This window comes from Photinus pyralis, unplaced genomic scaffold (genome assembly GCF_008802855.1).
Source record: "Photinus pyralis isolate 1611_PpyrPB1 unplaced genomic scaffold, Ppyr1.3 Ppyr1.4_LG6, whole genome shotgun sequence".
Lineage (NCBI taxonomy): Eukaryota > Metazoa > Arthropoda > Insecta > Coleoptera > Lampyridae > Photinus > Photinus pyralis.
In genome coordinates, this window is record NW_022170663.1 from 43,881,358 (window position 1) to 43,905,528 (window position 24,171).

General features: G+C 35.0%; 1 protein-coding gene across 2 annotated transcripts; it reads left to right on the forward strand.

Annotated features, from left to right (window-relative positions):
* Positions 1-24,032, forward strand: LOC116174320 (cold shock domain-containing protein E1). Of its 2 annotated transcripts, none has more exons than XM_031492220.1 (9): positions 1-143; positions 7,520-8,068; positions 14,675-14,964; positions 15,051-15,230; positions 15,285-15,484; positions 16,619-17,627; positions 17,682-17,893; positions 22,389-22,967; positions 23,018-24,032. In XM_031492220.1, the coding sequence occupies exons 2-9, from the start codon at positions 7,975-7,977 to the stop codon at positions 23,184-23,186; spliced, it is 2,733 nt and encodes a 910-aa protein (XP_031348080.1). In that variant the 5' UTR covers positions 1-143; positions 7,520-7,974; the 3' UTR covers positions 23,187-24,032. The 2 variants fall into 2 exon arrangements, with proteins under 2 accessions (XP_031348080.1, XP_031348081.1); XM_031492221.1 differs by having other exon boundaries at positions 45-199.
* The last annotated feature ends 139 nt before the right edge of the window (positions 24,033-24,171 follow it).

The following is a 24,171-nucleotide window of genomic DNA, read 5'->3' on the forward strand; positions in this document are numbered from 1 at the left end:
TAGATTATTCCAATCGAAGTCGATCGCTACGGTACGTCGTAAAATGGGGGAAAAGCGAAACATTTTTTTAGTTCTGTTTTGTTTTTATGAAACATGTTGACATTCAACATGGCGGCATGTCGTCAGTGCTGTGCTGTGTCGTGGTGAGTCGAAAATTTATAATTTCTTTGTCAAAATAACCACCAAGCCTTACCAAAATGTACGTAAAACCTTTTTATAATTATTTACGATTGTGAGGAACCGAAACAAAAGCTGTAAGGGACGTAATTCGAATGTATTGTGACATTTCTCCTTTGGATGTCTAACCCTTATTAACATCTTTTGTGTTTCCATTCCCCGCTAGTTTTTTCCTATTATTTCAAGTAGAAATTTTATACTACGTTAGCGATTCTCTGGAAAATTTCGTTTAACTTGTGCTCGTCTCATATAAAATTCAATTTATGAATGCGCGTCCCACGAAAAGGTAAATCAATAATTTGACTATTGTGTTCCTCTTTACTTCGAAAAAATGCAATATCTATCACACTTTTTCGATTAATCTCTATAGAATTGTATCATTTGCACAATTAATACCACCTTTGTGGTTAAATGCTCGGGCTTAAATTACTTGATCAATTTTAATTTATTTATAAACAAGCACGGTAATCAAACGCAAACGATTGTTTCTTCAGTCTTTTGCCCTAGTTTACCATTTAACTTACTTTGAAGCATTTGTGTGTATTAGAAAAAATCAATAATTTTCAAATCCCTGCACTTTAGGTTAATTGGTTTTTAAGTGTTAGGTTAGGTTACACTTAAAATCATTACATTTTACTATGTCCATGTAGCTGGCAGTACCGAAATCGAATTAGTGTGTAGTATCGTGATTTGAAATTTATGGTGGGGCCTTTTTTGCATAGTGTTGTTTGTAAACACATCTCGCATTGCAATGTTGCAACCTTTGAAACACATCATAAAACCATGTTGTCAAGACTGGGAGAATTACACCAAGGACTCTTCCATTAATAATGACATAATGTAATATAATAGATACTATAATGACCTTTTTTGACTGTCAAGTTTAAGATCAGTTTGTGCGTGGTTTGGTGATAAGTGCCTATAACCTTTTTTTTTCTCTAGATGGAGGGTATGCACAAGCAAAACAGCAGTCCAAAATGTTTGCTCAGTAAGTAATGTATCTATTTGCATTGGTTTGAGTACCCCAGTTTCGGACGACTACACCAGGGGTCTCCAAACCAGTCAAATGACCCGAAGTCCGAAGTTATGTTGAAATAGTACTGCTAGTGCCATCAATTGTTTGAATCTATAAAAACCTCTGATTATTTTTTGTATTCCTTCAACCCAGTTAAATAAGTCGGGCAATTGATAAAAGTAAGTAGGTACAGCATGCCATAGTTTGAATTGAAGACCTCTAGTCTACATGATTGCTGCAAAAACGGATCTTAAAACATGATTTAAATGTCATTGTCCAAACGGCAGTACTTAAATGTAATAAGTATGCACTGCCCTAAACCGAAATCGGTATCCATAAAGTTGGCACCCGCTCTGGACCCAAATTTCAAATTAATGTGTCTATAGTTTAGGACTACACAGAAGCGGTTTTTGATCAAAAATGTCTTTCCCAGGACCCAATTGCACCCATGAGTATTTTGTCGAACAAAAATGTTGGGTTAAAATTTTGAATTTGATTCATTCTGCAATACTAGCCGTGCTAATAATTAAAAAAAAGTCAGAATAAATGGAATTCTCGAGAAACTTGTATTTCAAATTTAGAATTGGGGCATTTTTTCGAAAAAATTGTGAAAAAAATTTGAATATTAATTTATTCTGCAACATGGGCGATTTGAAACCTTCGCCAATCGATTTTTACGGCTTCAAGGATCAATGCTATTGAATATGAGCCCAATTAAAAGTCTGGTTTCCAAATACGAGCCGAGTAGCACAAAAATGCGTCTGGTTCTAAATTCGAAATCTCAAGTTCAATGAAACTTCCTTTTTGTTAGGTTGCAATTTGAAATGATTCAAATTGTTTTTTATTAGTAGGTTCAAAAATCGCATATTGCAAAAATTCAAATTCGAATTTCAACCGGATTTTTTTTTACATTAAATGCTTGTGGATAATAAATGATTTGAATTTGAAACACAAATTTTTCGAATTTTGAAAACAAAATTAAAATTATTTTCTGCGATTACAGCGCCACCTGTTACCACGACAGGAAAATGTTTCGAATAAAATCTTTAAACTTTTTAAGTAGAATCGAGATGTGGAATAAAAAATGTGAGTTCCCATTTGAAATTACAAAGTTGAACTCCTACCCTCCTCTCTAGAAGGGGCGATTGGGACAATTTTAGTATGACTATTTGTTAAAAACTTTCAAGCACTTAAGTTATAAAACCCTGTATTAAAAAATTGGCAAAAAGGTACCCAAAAATTTTTGGGTTGAGGAAAAAGCGTCAAATTTATACCGTTTTAAAAAAGTGTACACAAGTCTATTTTCCCCTCATTCAGAAGGGGCCAGTAGGTGAATAATACAATTAATGGGACACTATTAAGCTAATTATAGGAACGTTTTTCTCTAATTAAATAGTGTTTTGCAATTCAATTGAAATGTTTTGAGCCTTGTCAAGTATGTCAGGGCCCCTTTACCATTCTGGACCCCAGTCTACGATCTATTGCGTCTGTTCTGCCAGGTACATATGCGCTGGTAAAAAAACCACCCAACATGCGAGAGAATAAAAACTAATTAGTGATTAATTTTTAATTAAGTGCTACTTGGGTGTATATTTAGTCCCTTGGCCCCTCTATTGTTATCGTTACAGTTGGACTATTTGCAAGTTGATAACCCTTCAGATTATACCGGAAGTTGATGCCAACTTGTTTATTTTAAATGGAACACCCTATATATTTTGTCATTTTTAGAGTATGTAAAGTTCTGCATACATTTCATGTGTAAGGCCCTATACCTACATTTATCAATTTTTGACATATCTTAAATTAAAATAGTATATTGTCGTAAGGTTTAATAGTGCGTATTATATGGGTGAGTGGAACAATTGCGCAAAAATTTCCTAATAACTTTTCTTAGTTAAAGAAACTCAGGAAAATGTTTACTACAAAAATCTCCTTTAATGATTGTTTAAACATGTTTTCAAAATAGGTGTCAGGTAAAAAAGTTATCGGACCTATACATCATTTTTTTTAGATAGATCACCTTGTATATTTTAATCTAAAAAAGATAGTATGTATATTAAATTATTTCAAAAATACTACAACAATTCAATACTTATTGATTGAAACAGATTAAAAAAAATTTTAAAATAAATGTATACGGGTCAGGTAGAAAAGTTGGACCTAAGTTATTTTTAGATAGATGATCCTGTATATTTAATCTAAAAAAAGATAGAATATTAAATTCTGTTTTCGAAAATAGAACACAATGAAACTTAAATATTGATTGAAACAGTTTCAAAAAAGATTTTAAAACATTTTAACATATGTAGTCAGGTAGAGAAGTTACCGGACCTAACCTCATTTTTTAAATAGATCATTTTGTATATTTTAATCCTCTTTTTAATCTAAAAAAGATAGGATATTATTATTTTTTAAATAGAACAACAAACACTTAATATTGATTGAAACAGATTTAAAAAATTTTAAATTGAGCATACGGGGTCAGGTAGAAAAGTGTTCGAACCTAACCCTCATTTTTTAAATAGATCACCCTGTATATTTTAATCTAAAGAAGATAGTAAAAAAAACAAATTCAATAATGATTGAGACAGATTCAAAAAAGTTTTAAAAATATTTTATAAACTTATTTATCTTTTTCAATTTTTTTTAATGACTGCAGTCTTTTTTTAATAGCATCCCCAATTGGTTATATTTTTGAAAAGATATGCTATCTTTTTCTTTTCCCTCAGTTTGGAAATCCACTAGAATTACCCCGATCCATAAAAGCGGCAGCAAGAAACTAATCGAAAATTACCGCCCAATAGCTATCATCCCTGCAATAGCGAAAATTTTCGAAAAAGTAATCTATAATAAACTTTATTTCCATCTTGGCAGTGTTATTGCAGATCAGCAGCACGGATTCACACCGAAGAAATCAACAAGTACTACTGCCGCCGTCCTTGACAAGAGGGCTCAGGTGGACTGTGTATACACCGATTTTGCGAAAGCTTTTGATAAGGTCTCCCATCAGGTCCTGCTTCAGAAACTTCATTTTAATTGTGTCAGTAGCCCAACGCCTAAATTTCTTAAATCATATTTAACATCGCGTAAAACGCGAGTGAAATACAATGGGGTGAACTCAACCGAATTTTACCCCTCTTCAGGGGTACCTCAGGGAACACTACTTTGCCCTTTCCTTTTCCTACTATTTATTAATGACCTACCGCGGGTGATTCAAAACTCCAAAGCACTTCTATTTGCAGACGACCTGAAACTTTTTAATAAAGTGAAATCTTCAAACGATTGTTTAAATATTCAAGCAGACATAAATGCAGTGATAAATTGGTGCAATAAAAACAAACTGAAGCTAAACATAGAAAAGTGCAAAGTTGTATCGTACACAAGATCCAACAATTCCACGATTTTTAAATACGAAATAAATGGGCAGGATATCCAAAGAGTCACCTCGGTTAGAGATTTGGGCGTTTTATTCAATAGCAACTTAAATTTTCATCGGCACATTGAATCCCTTATAAATGCGTGCTACAAAGTACTAGGCTTTGTAATTAGGAATACCTACAATTTTACAAGCATTTCCTCAATTATTACCTTATACAATGCGTTCATCAGATCCAAACTCGATTATGCGGCATGTATTTGGACACCCCAAACTTATAAGCACGCAGACATGATAGAGAAAGTTCAAAAAAATTAGTGCGAATAGTGTATTTTAGGTCGACTCAAAATTTTCCACATTTAATCTACTCCAACCAACTAAAATTTTTAAATAGTGTGCACGGTATTAAAATCTCAAGTTTACAAATCCGACGCGAAGTGATCTGTGCTACCTTTGTGTACAAGATACTGAATAATCACCTAAATGCCCCAGCATTGCTTCAGGAAATTAAACTCAAAGTGCCCCATGTTAAATTAAGGAAAAACGATATCATCTTTTTAGTGACCACTCCGTCATCGCCACTATCGAGGAGCCTGTTGGCTTTAAATAAGAAGTGCCGTGAGAGAGACATCGATGTATTTCACGGCTCTTTGAATGAATTAAGATCGTAATTACTGTGTAGTTTTAGTTTTAAGTACAGCACCCCAGTGCCATGTAATTGGAATAATTGTATTCTGTATGGTATCTGGCTAAACAAATAAATAAATAAATAAATAAAATATTTAAAAAAAGATTGCAATAATTCAATACTTAAAGTATAATTTTTTAATCAATATTGATTTTGTAATTTTTTCATTGTTATATTTTTGAAAAGAGAAGGTAATATATCTAGATTAAAATATACAGGGTGTTCTACTAAAAAGAATGAGGTTAGATCCGATAGTTTTTGAACTGTCTCATTTACTTTGAAGACCACAGATTATTAAACAATTATTATAATTATAAATATAACCTAAATAACAAACTTTTGTAATAAACATTTCTTTTTTTAATTTTCCTTTGTACCTGCTAAGCAAGCAAATATTTTCAAGTTTTGATTTTACGGAAAAGTGTCGAAAATGGGACTCTCTGTACTTTTGCCTGTATTACTGTGATGATATTTTAATTACAAGTATACAGGGTGATTCCTATAGTACCTGCCACCGTTTGGGAGCGTGTAGGTGGTGCGTAGGGGAGTATTTTGATATAGGACACTTGGGGTCGGAAATCTAAAATAAGGGTGCCAGAGCCAAATTTACCTTCTGGAATTTCGCGCCTGTAGGTAGGCAACCCAACCGGCCGGCGGTGCACACGGAGCGATCTCAGGCGGCGATGTGTGGCTGACACTTGATCAGAATTTTGTTTAAACCCACGAAATCCCGTCTGCAACGACGCGTATCAAGTGAATAAACACTATGGCAATAGTATAATAATAGTTGGCTAGATGTAGGAAGTGCATTGAGAACAACGGTGGCCACGTTGAACACTTGTAAACGTTATTGCTTTTGACTGTCGTTTTCCCTCCTTCCCTCCCATGTCGCTTCCTCGCGCTAACTCGCTCTGCATCGCTCCGCGCGAAACGTCGGTCGGTTGGGTTGCCTACATACAGGCGTGAAATTCCAGAAGATAAATTTGGTTCTGGCGCCCTTATTTTAGATTTCCGACCCCAAGTGTCCCATATCAAAATACTCCCCTAGGCACCCCCTATACGCTCCCAAACGGTGGCAGGTACTATAGGAATCACCCTGTATATAGAGGGTTCAAATGAAAAAGTCGTTAACACCAAATCTTCTTCTATTTTTAGAAGTTAATTAATTTTCCGTTTTTGAAATATTGACTGTTTAATATTTTTTCTATTGTAAAATTTTAAATATTTAATATAGTTAAATATTAAATACGGCTTTAACAATTTTTGGTAGTGGCCGAAATGGCAGCGGAAAAAAAAAACACTTACCACTTAAAATTCTAATTAATAGCATTTCTACAATAGAAAAATATTAAATAGTCAATATTTTGAAAACTGGAAATTTTTGGGATGGACTACTTTATACAAAATTACTCTTATCTTTTGTACTTAATAAGACAGGCAAGGGGTTTCCATTTAAAAAAACGATTTTTTAATTCAATTATTGTTTTTGAATCTTTTGGATCTGTAATATCAATAGTCCACTAAAAGGGGACGTTTGCTAAAAGGAAACAAGCTTGATTAAATAGTAGCAGCTTTCATAAAACCTCATTTTTCACAGAAAAATTAAAATATGTCATAGGGTAATAATATATAGGGTGTCCCATTTAAAATAAACAAGTTGGTATCAACAGGCAGGCCAAACGAGCTGAAAAATTTGAATACCACTTATGATATAGATAGTAGACACCCATTGTAGGACACCCTGTATGTACTCGGCACACTCCTAAGAGTAGTACATAGAAAAAAGTCATTAGCAATTAATTAATTACTAAATTGTGTGGAATAGAAAAACTTATCTTTCTTTCCTTTTGAGCGCAGCTCTAAAATTAAAGAAGCACCAAGTTACTCAATTGAGGCACTTAATCCGTACTTAATTAATGTCTGAATACTTTTAACCTTCGAGTATTTGGGAAGTTGCTCTACTTACTATAAAGCCGAGTATAAAGCTAAAAATCAAATAGCACTAAATTTCGAATTGGGGGCACTAAATTATCACTTATAGCGATTTCTACTGCTGTGCCAACTACATGGACATCATTTTACTGAAACCTCACATATCGACGTCTATCAAACAATAAGCGTCCGTTATCTACGGAGCACACTTGAAACAATTAACCTAGAAGTATCGTATTTATATTATTCGTTAAGATAAATTGATAACGGATTAGGTTTATCATGTAGAATCTCGCAGTCTTATAACTTATACGTTTCTTTTTATTTCTAGCTTGTGTAACTAAGAAACCAAAATTTAGAATAGAAAATTCAAAAGCAACCGGTATCAGCGCAACCACTGGCCTTGACAAATTATGAGCGACACAACACAATCCGTACCCAGCACGCATTGAAGACATCTGAGGATTTTTAGTTCAGCATTTCAGTTTACGTTATTTAAAACAAATTTTGTGTGATCGTGAATTGTCGTTAAAAAGTATTTTTTAAAAGAAAAAGAAAGGAAAAAGAAATTGTCTCGGGATCGTTTTGTGAACTTGTCGAGAATGTATATATCGAATGCTGCACGTTAAGTTGACCTCGATCCTGCTGTCGATTTTTTCCACTACGATATCCGCTGCCATATATGACTGTTGTGGGTATTATTAATAGCATAACCGTTCTGTGATATTCGCTACACTTAGAAAATTGATATAACCAAGTGAAGCTAAATCATTGTTCCGATAGACAATGTCCACCAATCCTCAGTGGAAAACTTTCCAGCCGCCTGACGTCATGCATCAAGACTCTGCCATTCTCGATTTTAAAAGTATGACCACCAATGGTAAGTTTGCGTAGGCTTCTTGTAGCATCTTGTAGGATAACCACATGTCACTGTTGATAACTGTTTGAAATTCAAACTGTATTGAATCTATGACAAATCTTTCAAACAACTCGATTGATTGTTCAAGCCAATAGAAACAGATGGCGCACATATACATTTCTCGGAGGTTTTCGCGAGATTTGCCATACTTTATCAAAATTTCCAATGGTTTTTGGAAGTGTGTAGAAAAGCATAACAGTTCTGTATTTGCAGTCATAATTGCTTTTAATAAATGAAAAAATTCACACTCAACATCCACCCAAATAGGGGAAAAGGACAGGTAAATATAAAAAATGTAGTTTTGAAACTATGAATATTAAAAATCGATTGGAAAATCAAACGCTTTTTATCAGTATATCTGTGTTTTGGCTTTTCAGAGATAGCGAATTGATTTTGTTGTTAAATACAAACTTGCACACTGAATGTCATACAATGCCCCGACCAGTTCTCACCTCCCAAGAAGGTTAAAAAGGAGAAGAATAAAAGTTTTGCTCTGTCTTCTTTTGGGTTAAAAATGAAGTAATTTTTGAGTTAAGGCTTTGCTTCAAACACATTCTCGAAATTGAAAAAAAAAGTAAATAAACTTTATCAATAGGGAGAGTACTTGCAATTGTACTTCTGAAGAATTCATTTTTCGCAATAAAAATGGTAATAATTTTGAGACCGTTTTCAAAATGGGTGTAATTTCATCACAATAGTCTCAAAATTGCCATTTCCTTCATTATTTACTCCACAACTTTGATCTGGGTATGAACATAACAAATTTCAGATTTCTCAAAATGCATGTAACTAAAGTCTACGCAGCAAATGCGAAAACTGTATACCTACTCCCTCTCTTCATATCTGTAACATTTTCTTCAATGTGTCGCAAAGTTACAGTTACAGGGTGTAACAATTAGTATATACAGGGTGGTCCAAATTGGACATTTTCTTATGGAAACACCCTTTATTTTAAGAGAAACAAATATATTGGGAGCTCAATTTTAAAGAGAAAATCACTGGCGCGAAATTGGCATCTCTAATCGTTTGGTTGCTAGGGGGCGTTTCTTGAATTTAGTAAATTTCTTTAGTACCCATAACTTTCTTATTAAAAACAATTGATTTTAAAATCTTTCTTAGAAAACTTTTTTATGCAGAATTAATCGCGATACACGGTTTTTATACGGCCTTAAACTACATTTTTTCATACGAATCTCTATATATTTTGAAGTTTTTGAAACGAACGTAAGATTTGCCATGTAAACAAAAATTCCATCGACACGGGTAATTAGAGCGTACTTTAGTTGAGGTATCAGACGAGGTTCTACATTTAAATGTTCAACATTTTCCCCAGCCAACAGTCGTGATATCGTTTGTTGAACTTGAAAATTTGCTTGCATTATAAATTAATGCTGAATTGAACACCGCTGACGTTTTATAATTTATCAAACTTGGGCGCCATATTTTTTTTGTATATCATTTATTTTTTTATTCCTTTTTTCTTTTTTCCCATTTTTATTGTTTTCTTTTGACTTTTGTTGTTTTGTTGCAATTAGTACCACTGGAAACTTGATTTGTAATAAAAATGGGTCAAAAATTAATAAAATGCTAATATATCTTAAATTTGCACAAAAACCCCAAAAATGCAAAATATGCACTATTTGCTTTGCGCCAATGTGATTCATTTTTGTTAGTTCGTGTAAATTATTGCTTTATTTTGAGCTGTATACAATATTTACGTAATGCATAAAAGCATGAAGTCCCGGTCTCTAATAATTATTAATTTTCTCTTTAAAATTGAGCTTCACACACCTAGATCTAATTTTTTCTCTTAAAATAAAGTGTTCAATAATTGGAGCACCCTGTGCATCAAAAAGATTGAGTGGTAGAGTGCATCAAAACAAGCATCTTTTTTTTTTTCGAATCAACCATGGTGTATTGTTTGGTAGCCACGATTTCAAAAGTCCCTAAATTAGTGTTTCCTCTTCAGTTCCGTTTCTCATTTTTTTCAGAAGAACAGAAACTTATGTTTTTCAGTATACCCCTCAGTATTCTTACTGCAAGAGGGCGCACCCGTAAAGATCCAGTGTTGATCGCGCGGCTGTAGTGATTTTTACTCAGGCGTGGAATATGTGAAGATCAAAACCCACGCGATTCGATTCTAGCCGCGAGATTGACACAGGACTTTAAAGGGTGAACGAACTTTTGTAGCCAGGAAGTTTTTTAATTAGTTACCAGATTCCTTGACGTTCTAAAAATCTGGGGCTAATCTTAAAATTCATGTTAATGAAGCGCGCATCATTTGACACTGGACACAGTCTAATCAGACTAGGTTTCTACAACACATCTGATTAGCTACAGGTACGTATACTCACTTAATTGGCCGGATTAAGTCTTATGACACATATAGCAAGTGCGGAGTGAGTGCGGATCGACTGGTAATGACGCACGTCACGGCTATTTAAGGCGCGAGTAAAAATCAGTTGGTCTGTTTTCATCCAGTTGCTAACCATGTTTCATTTCGTGCATGAGAATAAGGATCTTTTACCGAAATAGAAAAGTTTACAACTGCTTATTGAAATTAGCATTTGTTTCTCTCAGTCAAGTCTTTAAAGGACTGCAAAAGGGATAAGAGATAGGTTCGAGGATAGGTTTGATCAACATCTTCAGAAGGCTGGCGCATGAATTGGAAAGCCTGATCCATCCTGTTGAGAATCGAGCTGTGAAAAGAAATAGCGTTAATGTCGAGGAGAATGCTTTAGGTAATGTAGGATATGCTCCTCGTGATCACTGAGTGAAAACAAGAAACTTTTATGCCGAGTATTTTCTGGGAGTTGAGGCTGTTCCCTTCCAAGATAGATATGCGTTTCAATAAACGAACAAATTGCTATGCATGTTTCTGTATTCTAAACCATTTAATTCAACTGAATAAAAATTCACCAATTTGTTTTTGTTTTATTTCATCTAGTTCGTCCCAATCGTGATTCACTAATTTACCAATTTCCCTCAAGCAAGAGTCCTTGTTTATATTGTTTTTATAATCCCTTATCCCACAAACATGGTCGCTTTTGTATCTCATCGATAATTTGTTCGAAATCCATCGCAAATTCGCAAGTAAAGTTGTAAAAAAACACGTGGTATGTGTCAAGCGCCATCTGTTATAATTGGCGCTCCCACTATAATGAACCGCGTCGCTGAGCCATTGTGCCTTTGTTAAATTTGATTGATAAATATTAACATTTTATTTTTTTGTTAAAATAAGTTTTCTGTTGCGTTAAAAAATGCAATGAGAGTAATAGGTATGACAAAAATTAAATATAATCATAATAAAAACTAGCAACAAAAATTTTTTGCTCAAAATTATGAAATCTAGAAACGAGGTACCCAATAAATTTTTGAGTGTGGTGTATTTTTACCCGGTCTTAATTTTGGTTCATGGAGGGATGATGTCCCGGAATTCAACGCGGTCAATGTGACAACGCTACGGCGTACTCGAGTGATAACTTATCCGGCTTATAGCTCAGTGGTAGAGCGTTGGGCTATAAATCCGGAGGTCGGGTGTTCGAACCTGGTTTGAGGTGAATTTTTCATCTGTGGCAGAGATGGGAATTTCCTTAGATCAGTTTCGAGCATTCTGCCGGCTACTCCGAATTAGGTTTTCCTGCAGTTTTCCTAATTCGTAAGGTAAATACAGGAGTAGTATAGAACAACTTAGGACCTTCTGCAGGGGCACCTCTAAAAAGCATTATGCGGGTCACTCTGTAATTGGGCGTAAGCCTGTTGAGGGCCTAGAACAAGAGGGACAATAAATAAATAAATAAATAAACTTCTTTAATTGATTACCCGACTCTTTGACCTCAAACATCTGGGACTAATCTTGAAATTCATGCTAATTAAGCGCGCATCATTTGACACTAAACACAATCTAATCGGACGAGGTTTCTGCAACACACCTAATTAGCTACCGGTATTTATGCTCACTTAATTGGCGGGATTAGCATTCCAAAATTCGGTAGTCCAGTAATGCCCATTGATACATGAATTTCGGGTCAATCGCAAAAGGTCTGCGATAATGAAATAAACTGCTTACAATTCAATTTTAATTGAAAAATATCAGCATTTTTTGGGGTGCACAATCTTTGAACCTGAAAGAATCTAGGTAATGTCCTATCCTATGAGTTATGTATGCTGAGAGAATATTTAAAAAAAAACAATTTTGGTATTTGTCCAATTAAAAAAAAATTAAATACAGAGTAGTGGTAAATAAATGGGAAACTATATTTTGTTTTCAAACAGTTTTTGGTGTCTAGATGTATTGAAAAGTTCCAAAACTGGTTTACACTAGTTTACGTCTCTCATTTTCATCTGTTTAGATTTTTGGGACATTTTCCAAGCAGTTTTAAATTTTTTGTCAGGCGTACAGGGTGGTTCAAATTCGTGGGATCTCTGTAGCGGTAAGATATACAGTGTAGGATAAATGGGAACAAAATTTCCCTTTTTTGTGACGCATTTGAAAAATAAATTGAAAATAACTGAGAAATTACCGAACAAAATTAGAATGTCAAATTTAGCTCGAAATTTAGTTTTCATTTTTCCTCTGGACGGTTTCCGTGTGCTCTTTTTTTCAGAGAATCTGAATTTCTTATTTCTGATGGACGTCATATTGGATTTTACGAAATGAGAAAAAATTTGAATGCATCGCCGTCATGGATGTTTTGCTGAGAAATTACTGTAAAACCTTAATTTTGAAATTTTTTTGTATGAAATCCTTATTTTTCTTTTTTTTTTCCTCTATTTCATTCTGTAAAAATCCAATATGGCGCCCAAAGGTAATAAATTAGTAGCTCACGGGCAGCCAACCTTTTTAACAGATGGGCCAAATATGAAAAGTAAAATTTCCTCCTGTGCCCCGCACTTTTTTTTTGGTAATTGAAGCAAACATATTTAGTTACTTAAACACTGAATATGTTGGAGAAGGCTCTTGGACTGGGGGGTATGGAATATCCCTCATGAAAAAAGAAAGCTTCAACATTCTATTTTTTACAATTATATTTAGATTTTCGTGCGCTAGAGAAATTTGCTAGGGGGTATTCCCCCTGGCACTCATTTTTTAAAAGAAATTCCATAACCCATACACCTATACAAGGTACATCCAAATTGTACAGGTCCCTTAAATTGGGAACATTTTATGGTTATTTTTCCACAAATGAATGTAACAATTAATTTTTGATGACAGGTATTATCTCCTTAAATACTCAAGTAATCAATCAGCAAGCAATCAGTTAATCAATGGTTAACCTTAATCGGCGTTTGTAAAACCTGGCATCAGTCTAGTAATACCGCACACCTCTAAGAATTCTGTTAATGCCTCACACATGTCCGCGAGTTAAAAAAGTCTTCTCTTAAGAGTTTCTTTAGTGATAGGTTCTTCAATAACCTTAGCCATGTCACATTAACACCCTAACTAAAAATTAGCCTTTCTTCTGGTAGAGCTTATAGTGACTAATTAACACTGCTAGCATTTTGTAGAATTTTTTAGATATTTTAGAATTTTTTTGAATTTTCTAGAACAACTGAGTATTTTTTTAATTTTTAGAATTGTCTACAATAGTACAATGTTTAGGATTTTTCAAAATTCCTTTTTGAATTTTAGTGTACACTACTTACTAGCATTTTGTTGAATTTTCTAGAAATTTTTTAGAATTTATTTCTGAAACTACAAGCACACACAATTATTATTTTATAATTTTCAGAATTTTAGTGTACACAACATTTGAAGTGGTAGTACAGGTAGTAAGCTACATATTAAAGGATATTAATAAATAATTGTTGCATGCAGGAATATCATTTCAATTGTTATATGAAGTTCAAATTTTGCCAGTTAAGACGGGTCGAAATATGCAATACCACACAAAACGAAACCGTATTAATAAACAAGTAAAATAGAATAGAAATTGTTCTTTTTTTTATATTTGAAAAGTGTAACAATTAATACATTATTGCATAAGTTAATATTTTGAAATTGAGTAATTCATGATTGATACCCATTACAGTGCCCCCTTCGTGATTTGATCATACATTTGTAAATTTCGTATTTTCACATCTGCAAAAGACATGTTTGCAGTTACTTGGAAACACTAGAACTGTAGCGGTAAAAAGTAGAAAAAGTAAAATCATCAAACCACAATAATATTTTAATGAAGCATTAGTGAACAATTGTAGTGATTGCTGATTATGACAGCTTTACTGCTGTTTTAAACGCATACATTTGATTAAAATATTGTTGTTTTTGCTTTACTTTTTATTGCAGTATTGTATTTCCCAAAGGTGTATGTTAAATGTAGGGCGATGTAACACAAATATTGAATTTTACCCATAATATTAAACTTACTGGTTTATGATAAAATAAATATTTACGACTGAAATCTAAATAGATGTCAGTAACACGTTCACATGACTCCGCGAATAAAATTTGTTATTAGGTGGTAAATGGTAAGTCCTAGTCCTAGTGTAATAACAGTTCTGAGACAAGTGGTTATCCTGCATAGCTGTGTGTTTATTAAAGTATTAATGAGAGCGCCATTTTAGGTAAATCAACACAGGCATTTAACTTTAGTCGATCTAATTCAACTTCACGTTTCGGACCTGATTTTCCTCTCCTTCAAGACAAGTCATCATATAGTAGTTTATATGGATCATCAAGTACGACAGCTCGTTTTCCTCCTATTGGTACATTCTCCCTAGATTCCAATAACATATACAACAGTAGCGGGGACTCACCTAGTAATAGTATATTTTCAAACGGCAACACCAGCTATAACGAATCAAATTCGGCAAATCTTGGCACACGGGAAACTGGAATCATAGAAAAATTATTGGTAAATTTGTTTATTTTTTATTATTATCAAGTTGACCTTGCGCGTTTTTATTATTGATGCCATTGACTGATAAAAGCTAATTTTAGCATTCGTACGGATTTATTCAGTGCTGCGAACGACAGGCACGACTGTTTTTCCACTTCAGCCAATTTAGCGGAAACATTGAGCACTTGAAGATTGGCGACCCTGTCGAATTCGAGATGACCTATGATCGCCGAACTGGAAAGCCGATCGCCAGTGCAGTGACGAAAATTGCGCCTGATGTTGTAAGCGCAAATTTAATGCGTCGCGTTTGTCATCTTGATTTTGTGGAATTTTAGGTAATGAGCGAGGAACGTGTGACGGGCACCGTTACGACGGAACTGCGCATCGAAGGATCGGGTGGTGACACTCAAGGAAGAATTAGTTACGAAAATCGCGGCGAATGCTTTTTCCTACCTTACACCAAAGATGATGTTGAGGGGAACGTTACGTTACGAGCGGGGGACAAAGTTAGTTTTCAAATAGCTACAAATAACCGGTAGGTTAATAAATATTTATACAAGGTCCGACAATAATAGGAAGTGGAGGCGAAATACCAAACAAAACTATATGCAAACTGACAGTTTCTTTTTTCTAGTATACAGGATGGTGCCATATATAAATATATTTAATGTCAAAGTCATTTTTTCTGGTATTCTACTATATTTTTGATGTAGAATTAATTTTCATTGTATGACGCGCTTGGCTTTTTTTGCTACTGTTTGCTACTGCTGATTTTATAATTTTTTCCTATGGAATGACATAAAAATCCAATATGGCGTCCATAAGAAAGTTGATGTGATTTGCTTGAAACTCGCAAGTGATAAAAATTGTGTTTTAGCACTATCAGAAAGCTGAGAAAAAATCACTAAGGGTTTGTTAAAATGATTTTTTGATATCTTTAAAAATGAATGAACGCCAGCCCATTTTTGAAAATGACATTTTTCGGGATTTTTAGCATAACTTCGTTATTTGTACAGTTTAAAAAAACTTGTAGCGAGGCCTGAGGATGACTATTAATTAGTCTAAATGGATCGCCAATAGAAAATATATGATTTATTGTTGTTTTATATACTTACCACAAGCATCATTCGAAATCACAATAAAGAAAATGGAGCAATTCATTTCTAAAATAAGAAATGTACAGGGTGGTCCAAATTGGACACTTATGGAAACGCCCTTTATTTTAAGAGATAGGAAAAAATAGACCTAGGTGTCAGGAGGCCAATTGTAAAGAGAAAATCACTGGCGCAAACAGAATTCAGCTACCACTAATCGTTTGGCCGCTAGGAGGCGTATCTCGAATTTAGTCGATTTCCTGAACTCCACATAACTTTCTTATTATTAAAGATAATTGATTTTGGCAAAATCTTTCTTAGAGATGTTCCCCTTCCCACGCCCCTAATATTTTATGAGCTAGAGCAATATGTGCTGCAGCAAAATGATGCAAAATTCGTACGCCCTCTAGTGGCGATGCTAGAAACTTGAAAATAATTTCCAGCGATTTCTCTTGGCCCCTTTTGTTAACAAAATTTTATATATATATACTTATTTTTTTGGTATTTTTATGCCTTCCACCTTCTTTGTTGTTGTCGGATCGTATATGTTGTTTGTACCGTAGTTGTTTTTTCAGTGGAAATCTAGGCGCATGTCACGTGCGATTAGAAAACCCAGCGCATCCGGTCAAATATCAAGGTGTCATCTGTTCCATGAAAGAAAGTTTCGGTTTCATCGAGAGGGCGGACGTCGTCAAAGAGATTTTCTTTCACTTCTCAGAGGCAAAAACGAAAGAGGAGCTGCGGTTAGGTGACGACGTGGAGTTTATCATTCAAACACGGAATGGAAAGGAAGTTGCTTGTAATATAACTCGTTTACCGGCCGGCACGGTCATATTTGAGGACTTAAAACCCGACATTTTGAAAGGGCAAGTTTTAAAGCCGCTCGATCGTGGCCCGAACACGAGGCATCAAACTGACGCCTTACCGGGGCGGATTCGGTATCGCGCTCCTGACCATTCGGAGGTAGAAATTTCATTCGGCGATAAGGATCAGAAAGGAGACTTTACTTTGCGCCACGGCGACTGGGTCCAATTCCAAATTGCGACCGATAGACGTGACCAACTAAATCGTGCCACGCACATTTTGTTGTTAGATGAAAGTTTCATGGTGTCCGGCGAGAGAAGAGAGCAGGGGGTGGTCGCGTCCGTCAAGGATGGTTTCGGCTTTTTGAAATGCGTCGAACGTGAAGCCAAGTTATTCTTTCATTTTAACGAAGTATTGGATGTGGATCAGGATATCAAAGTGGGCGAAGAGTTTGAATTCACTGTTGTCCAGGACCAAACGAGTACATACGCAAACAACCGTCAAAGCGCCATACGAATGAAACGTTTACCGGCTGGCACAGTTCAATTCGAAACAACAGTTGAAAACGAAGTCTCGGGAATCATATGTAAGGAAACCTCACCTCATAATTGGTCTACAAACAATAGGAGTCCAAGTAAAACGCAAAATGGACAAAACGGTAACGGCGATCATACTGTCGAATCCGGTATGATCACTTATCAGCTCAACGGTATTAAAAAGACTATTCCATTTTATTCCAAAGATTGTGACTTAAAGCAGTTTCCTAGGTTTGGAGATAAGGTAGTATCTCTAATTGGACAATTCTAGCGAATAACGATGCGCTTATTTTCTCAGGTACAATTTAATGTTAATCAAATAAAACGTAACAAGGAATTAATTGCCGTCAATATACAAGTTTTACAATCAGCTTTACAAACAAATGGTATTTCGAAACCCAGTAATCGTTCGGTTTTACTAACGCATCAGGGTTTTATTGCTGCTCTTAAAGATGGATTTGGATTTATAGAAACTATGCAACATGATAAGGAAGTTTTCTTTCACTTTAGGTAGGTATATTATTATTTATTCATTTTAAAAATAATAATCTTGTGCAAAAAAAGTATAGATAGTTCAGCATATTATGTTGATCTGGCAACATTGCATTTCTACGGTTTTTAACAACTTGTTCTTCAAGAATTCTATCTCCACATATTGGATGTTTGAGAGATAAATTATTAAGCCAGTTAACTTAACTTGCAACTTATCACATCAAAATCGTTCAGAAAGTCGAGAGCCAATGAGGTATCAATATCTTTGGCAAGATCATTACTGACCCTAAATAACACAGTACTGATGATGTAATGTTTTCTGAACTTGTATTCCATTTTTTCAAGAATTTTAGGTGCCACTAGCAGTAAGTGTGCTGAAGATTATAATAAACAGACAAATCAAGGCAACCTTATCTAACAGTGTTCTCATTTTTACAATTTAAATTGAAAAAAACATGTAATGATTAATTGAACTATCTAGATTCTTTTAATATTTCTCTTAGAGCAGACCGTCGACATATAATAAATGGACTGCGCGCGTCAATGATAAGCGCCGATACTGCAGGTGAGAGAGAAGGTAAAACTAAGAGGGCAAGTTGTCTCTTACGATTACGCATCTGATTGGTTCTTTCAATTTAATTTGAATGCGATCACTTTTGTAGAAAGGACCAATCTGACGCGTAATCGTAAGAGACAAGTTTACCCTCTTAGTTTTCCCTTCTCTCTCACCTGCAGTATCCGTGCTTAGCATTGGCCGGCACGCACAGTCCATTTGTTATATGTCGATGGAGTTGCAAATACTACTAAAAGTTTAATTGTAAGGTTATGTTTGTTTCTGTGTTCGCAATGATCTTATTTGTGGCCAACTAAAATGTCGAATTTTAAAAAAGACTCACATTAGTCTCAAACAAATTGAGCTATTTATTTACTCTCTATGGGGCGGTACATTTTAGTGACATCATTGGAGCGCCCTTTTCACTAGTGTCAAATTTTGGCATTTTCACCTTGAAGATCATTTTTGTGCTAGAACGCATGAATCACATGAACGGAGCAGTCTAGTAGTTTGTCATGATTGATGCAGCTGCCAAGTTCCTCCTGTCCACTGGTGTAGTGTGTTGTTACAGTCACAGCATCACAAAAATGTCTTGCTAATTAGCAATGGTCTGTCATCTTGGAGAACTCGACCTTGGATTTTGAATCCTACAACACCACTTAAGGCGCTGGCTGCTCTAATCGTCATAGCCCAATTCGACGAGTCAAGTGCTCTCAATAAATGTTTTTGATCACCTCCTCACTTGTTACGGCCAATTCAGTCTACAATATTTACACAAACTTGTAGTTCTAATAAATGCAGGCTATGTACTAAGGTAAACCCTGTAAAATGATTATGGTTAGATATAGGGTGAAGTCTGGCATAATGTACACTGTGGCAAGTGCTAACCTAAGGTAAGTTTATTTTTGTATGTCTGTAGACCTTCTATAATCGGCCACTGTGCCAGTGTGGCATTCCAGTAATCCGGCGTATTTTGACAGGCGTGGTTGGGGATTCAAGTTCAGACATATTATTGAAAACAAAGGAGTATAGCATAGGAAAGCTTTGACCTTCAATGATAAAACGAGTGACGTATTTTGTAAGCTGGTAGTTTCTGTTGCCAAACTAAATTGTTAACTGTTAATGTCAGAGATCCAAAAGGGGAAGTCATTTGATTTATTTCTGTTCACAGTGTTGGATATTTTTATTTTACAATAAGTTGGTGTCGTTTTATATTTTTCCTGTGTGTACTTATCTTCAAACACAGCGCCATCTACTACCTTCTTAAGTGAAGTTTACGTTATATGATTTTGCTTACCATTTTCCATATGATTTTTCATACAATTATTCATTCGAATTTTGTTAGGGGTTGTTTTGGGGGTTTTTGTTTACGTTATATGATTTGCTATCAATAGTGTGATTTTTTGTTGAAATGAACCTCGAAGAATGTCTTCCTTTCTCTCGGTCGGTTACATATCGCATCAGCATCCCTGTGTTGCGGTATTCGTAATACGGCGCGCTCATTGGTCGTCTTTAGGGGTTCATAGTTCCGTAACGGTACTGATTAGACAAGCAGTTATTAAGTATTTTCTGCTCAGCTGGTTGCCTACTATCCAGGGTTTCAGTTTGGCAGCATACTTTTTTTACACCCTGTATAGTCAGCCTATCCAACAGTTTCAAGAGAGACATGTTGGAGTGAGACATCTGCATTTTCTTCTTCAAACTTTTAGAAGACTCGCCTTCGTTTCATAGACAGTGACTCGTAGGTTGTTGATCCTTCACCTTCATATTCTGTTTCTTTTGGTGTCTTTTAATGTAATTTTTTTTCTGCTTCAACTTGTTTTTTCTGTCTCCATTTTGTCCCTATTCTTGTTGTTTTTTAAATCTTTCTTCTTTTCTTTTGTTTCGTTCTTTAGCCTGCTTCTGCTTACTTTCTTCTTTTTTTGTAATGACTCAATGCTGCAGAATAGATCACTGCACCAAGTATAATCCAATACATGACACTCCCAATCCGTCATCTATTGGTTCTCGCTACTTCTTAGTACCAAAATAAATAGCTTTAAAACGGTTTTGGAAATTACTTTTATTAAGTCAATTGTATTAAAAAAGTAATGGAATCCAATGCATGACACTCAGTGTCGCTCATTGGTTTTATCAATATCCACTAAGCCAATGGTTGACACCAACCATAAAAAATGCCTGCCTTGTATTTTAAAAAATTAAATAATCAAACAACTTAACATTAACGTATAATGCATTCTCACGTTCCGAGATGTTTTTATTAAAACTACAAAAACTTTGAATTAAATTACGTTTTCTTAACTTCCTCCTTATGGAGTTGCTTAAGAATAAGCAAATAAACACGTGTTTTCCGACGGTCAAGAACAAATTTCGATTGCACAACGCCACAACTAACAGAGAACTGAATTTTGTGCACCATCCACTCACATGATGAACAAGCAACGTTGCCACATTTTACTAAATATAGGTAGGCGTTTGTATTTCTTAATCATTTTGTTTGAATTTGGGGTATCATCTATTGGTATGGACAACATGGGGTGTCATCTATTGGCCGTTTTACCTTAACTGGTATTGCAAAAATTAGATGTGCGCATGCGCAGTCAGTACCAACTTCTTTATTTATAAAGATATTTCTTTGAAATTTTAACCATATATGCCTCTAGTAAAGAAAATCCCTTTTGGAAAGTACTGATCATTCATGGAAAATGCGCTGAAGTTACTCGCCCTAGGGCGAAAACCTTTTTACTTGTTTATAATAATAGGCTACTGGATTTGGATTTTCTACCTGGCAGCTTTTCATCTGCTTTTGCAGCAAGCCATTGAATGGACGGTGTATGATCTTTTTCAACAGAAGTCATTTTATTGACAAAGATTGTGATTTTTATAAGCAAACGTTAAGTGACATTTCCATGGCACGAATAAACAACCCACTTAATTAGACATGTATTCGAGTATAACGTCAATATGATTACATTTTAATTCTCTCATTTTTAAATTATATAATCGTCTTTAAGGCATGCAGTTTGAAAACCTCAACTGCTTCATTGGGCGATGAAAATTGTCCACGCAGTTTATCTTTAATTACTGGGAGCGAAGTTGGGGGGGGGGGCTGTAAGGTGGATGACCCATAAATTAATAGTAATAAAGTTCTGGGGCATTAAAATAATCTGCCAGATGATCTGATAGCTGAATAGTCCCATACTTTTACCAAGTTGTATCATTTCTTAGTTGTTCTGAATGCATGTGATTCCTATTTCTACAAATGGAAGAGAGTAATGCCTTCATGGATTTCTCAGGAATGACTGATTTGATAGTGCAATTCAAAATCTTGTTTTAGTCGTACTTTTTATTTCTGTTCCAATATGCCTATAGTTGTCCCTTGCAGCCTGACAGCTATTGGCATAACTAAGAAAACACCCTGTATAGTATTGGTTTTTCTTTAAGGAACTGAGAGCCCTGTTTCAGATAGTAATGAATGTCATATTTCACTAACCTTGAGACAGTGACCTCATGATTAACAGGATTTAGTGCCTGTAAGGTGCTGCCCAAGAACTATTTTGCTTCATTTAATGTTTACCGGAAATTCACCATCAAAATGTGACAACAATAATTGGCGTTGGGGGGTTAAATGCAATGTAATGTAATTTTCCCTCAACCATTTTTTACTTATGAATGCTGTTCAACTGAAATTGTGCAACAATTCTTATTATTTTGATTCTGTTAAAAAGCCACTCCCAACTCAACAGATTACCCCACTCACCAATGGGAATGGTCGTTGACATTTTGGACCTTTTGAATATTGGGTCAATGTTTAGACGATATCATGTACGTAAATATTTAATATACAATCGAATTCAAGAGATATGACAAAATTACTCACTGTATTAAAGTACTCTAATGTGTAACATTTAAATTAAGATTGTTCTTGTTAACATTACTGAATCCCATTTAATTTTGCAGCAATTTCGATGGTGACGCAAATACTTTAGAATTAGGACAAGAAGTAGAATATAATTTAGGAGGTCGTGAGAAGTCTGGTAGTTGCTCATCGGCCGAAAACGTAAAGGTAATTTCGAAAGGAAGTATCGACCTGCCGGTAATATCCAGCGAGGTGTACGATGGTATCGTCATGCGACCGTTAAGATCTGTAAATCCCGATCAAAGCGAATACTCAGGTTTAATTAAGGTTATCGATGAACAAGCGAACGAAAAGACCAAGGAATTCGAATTCGGCATAATGGGCCTGGCGAACAAGCGGGAGCTATTGCAAGTTGGTGATCCTGTACAGTTTCAAGTCGATTCCACAGGTAGAGCTGGGAATATAATCGCTGTCCGAAAAAAGCTGCGAGCTACTGTCGATGCGATTAAAGGGCAATTTGGTTTTTTGGCGTACGAAGTGGAAGAAGGGAAGAAGTTGTTCTTTCACATGTCGGAGGTGAAAGACAACATTAACTTACAAGTTGGCGATCAAGTCGAATTTGTACTCGTCACTAATCAACGAAATGGAAAGTCTTCGGCTTGTAATGTTGTCAAAATGAGGTCGGTTGTATGTTGTCAATGTCTCTTTGCTAATTAAGGTCTATTTTCAGTGATGGTCAGTCTCGACCGGAGCGTCTAATTAGTCGATTACGTACTATATCGTTGGATGATAATGGTCCCAAATTGACAGTGATTCGACAACCAAAAGGGCCGGACGGCTCCAAAGGCTTTTTGTTAAATGTCAGAAGTATCCGTTTACCCGGTTCAGTAACCGAGTAACGTTTTAGTCATTGGTTCATACCATCTCTGCACTTGTACCCGGTGCGTCCCAGTCATTCGGTACATTAAGTACTAATTTATTTAGCAGTGAAGTCAGCAAAATTTTGTAATTTATAAGTCTATTGAATATGATTGAATTGATTTTTAAAAAAATGCTAAATTGTTATAAAACCGAAAATAAATTAAACTAGGGCGAGGAGTTCTTTTTTTTGGAATGTACACACCAATACTAGTAGTAGCTATGTTTATACATGTTGAATTTGAAAAATGCCATTCGCAGTCTTACTGTGCTTAATACACTGCTTCGAAACCAAAAATGATAATCCATTGACAAATATGAAATACAATGAATTTATTGTTACGTACATCATTTAAGAAATTAGAGTTATTAGAAAGACTGCATCGATAAGTAAACTATAAGATTTTTAAAATTTTATTTAGCAAACGTTTGAGTGTATTGTTAGTTTGCTGTTAATACAGTATCCACATCAATTGGCCTAACTGGCCTTGTGATTTGTCACTTCGTCTTTCTGTGATAATAATTGACTTATCATACTCGTAAAAAGTCCCTTTGTCATGTATGTACATTTTTACAATTTTCTTTTTAATTTTATAATTTTTAACGATATAAAGGCGAGTTATTTTATTATTATTTATTTGTTGTTTTTCTGCTCTCGCGCGAGATTGCAAAGCGCAGAATCCTCTGCGCCCACCCTGATGTGGGTATTGTAAGATGCAGTTCTGAATAGCAGTTAACAAATATCGATGTGGATTATCTTTATACTTGTAAAAGTTGTTTTAATTTGAAGGAAAATAAAATAATAAACATATAAGCCATTACTTGAATAAGTATGTATCTTTCACATTTGTTTGCCTCGTAATCGGTGGTGGCTTCTTCATAGGAGCTTGTGAACCCCCAAGCGAAAATCCAAAATGATATGAATTAATAGTGTACTTTATATCGATTGAATCTGTTAGAGACTGA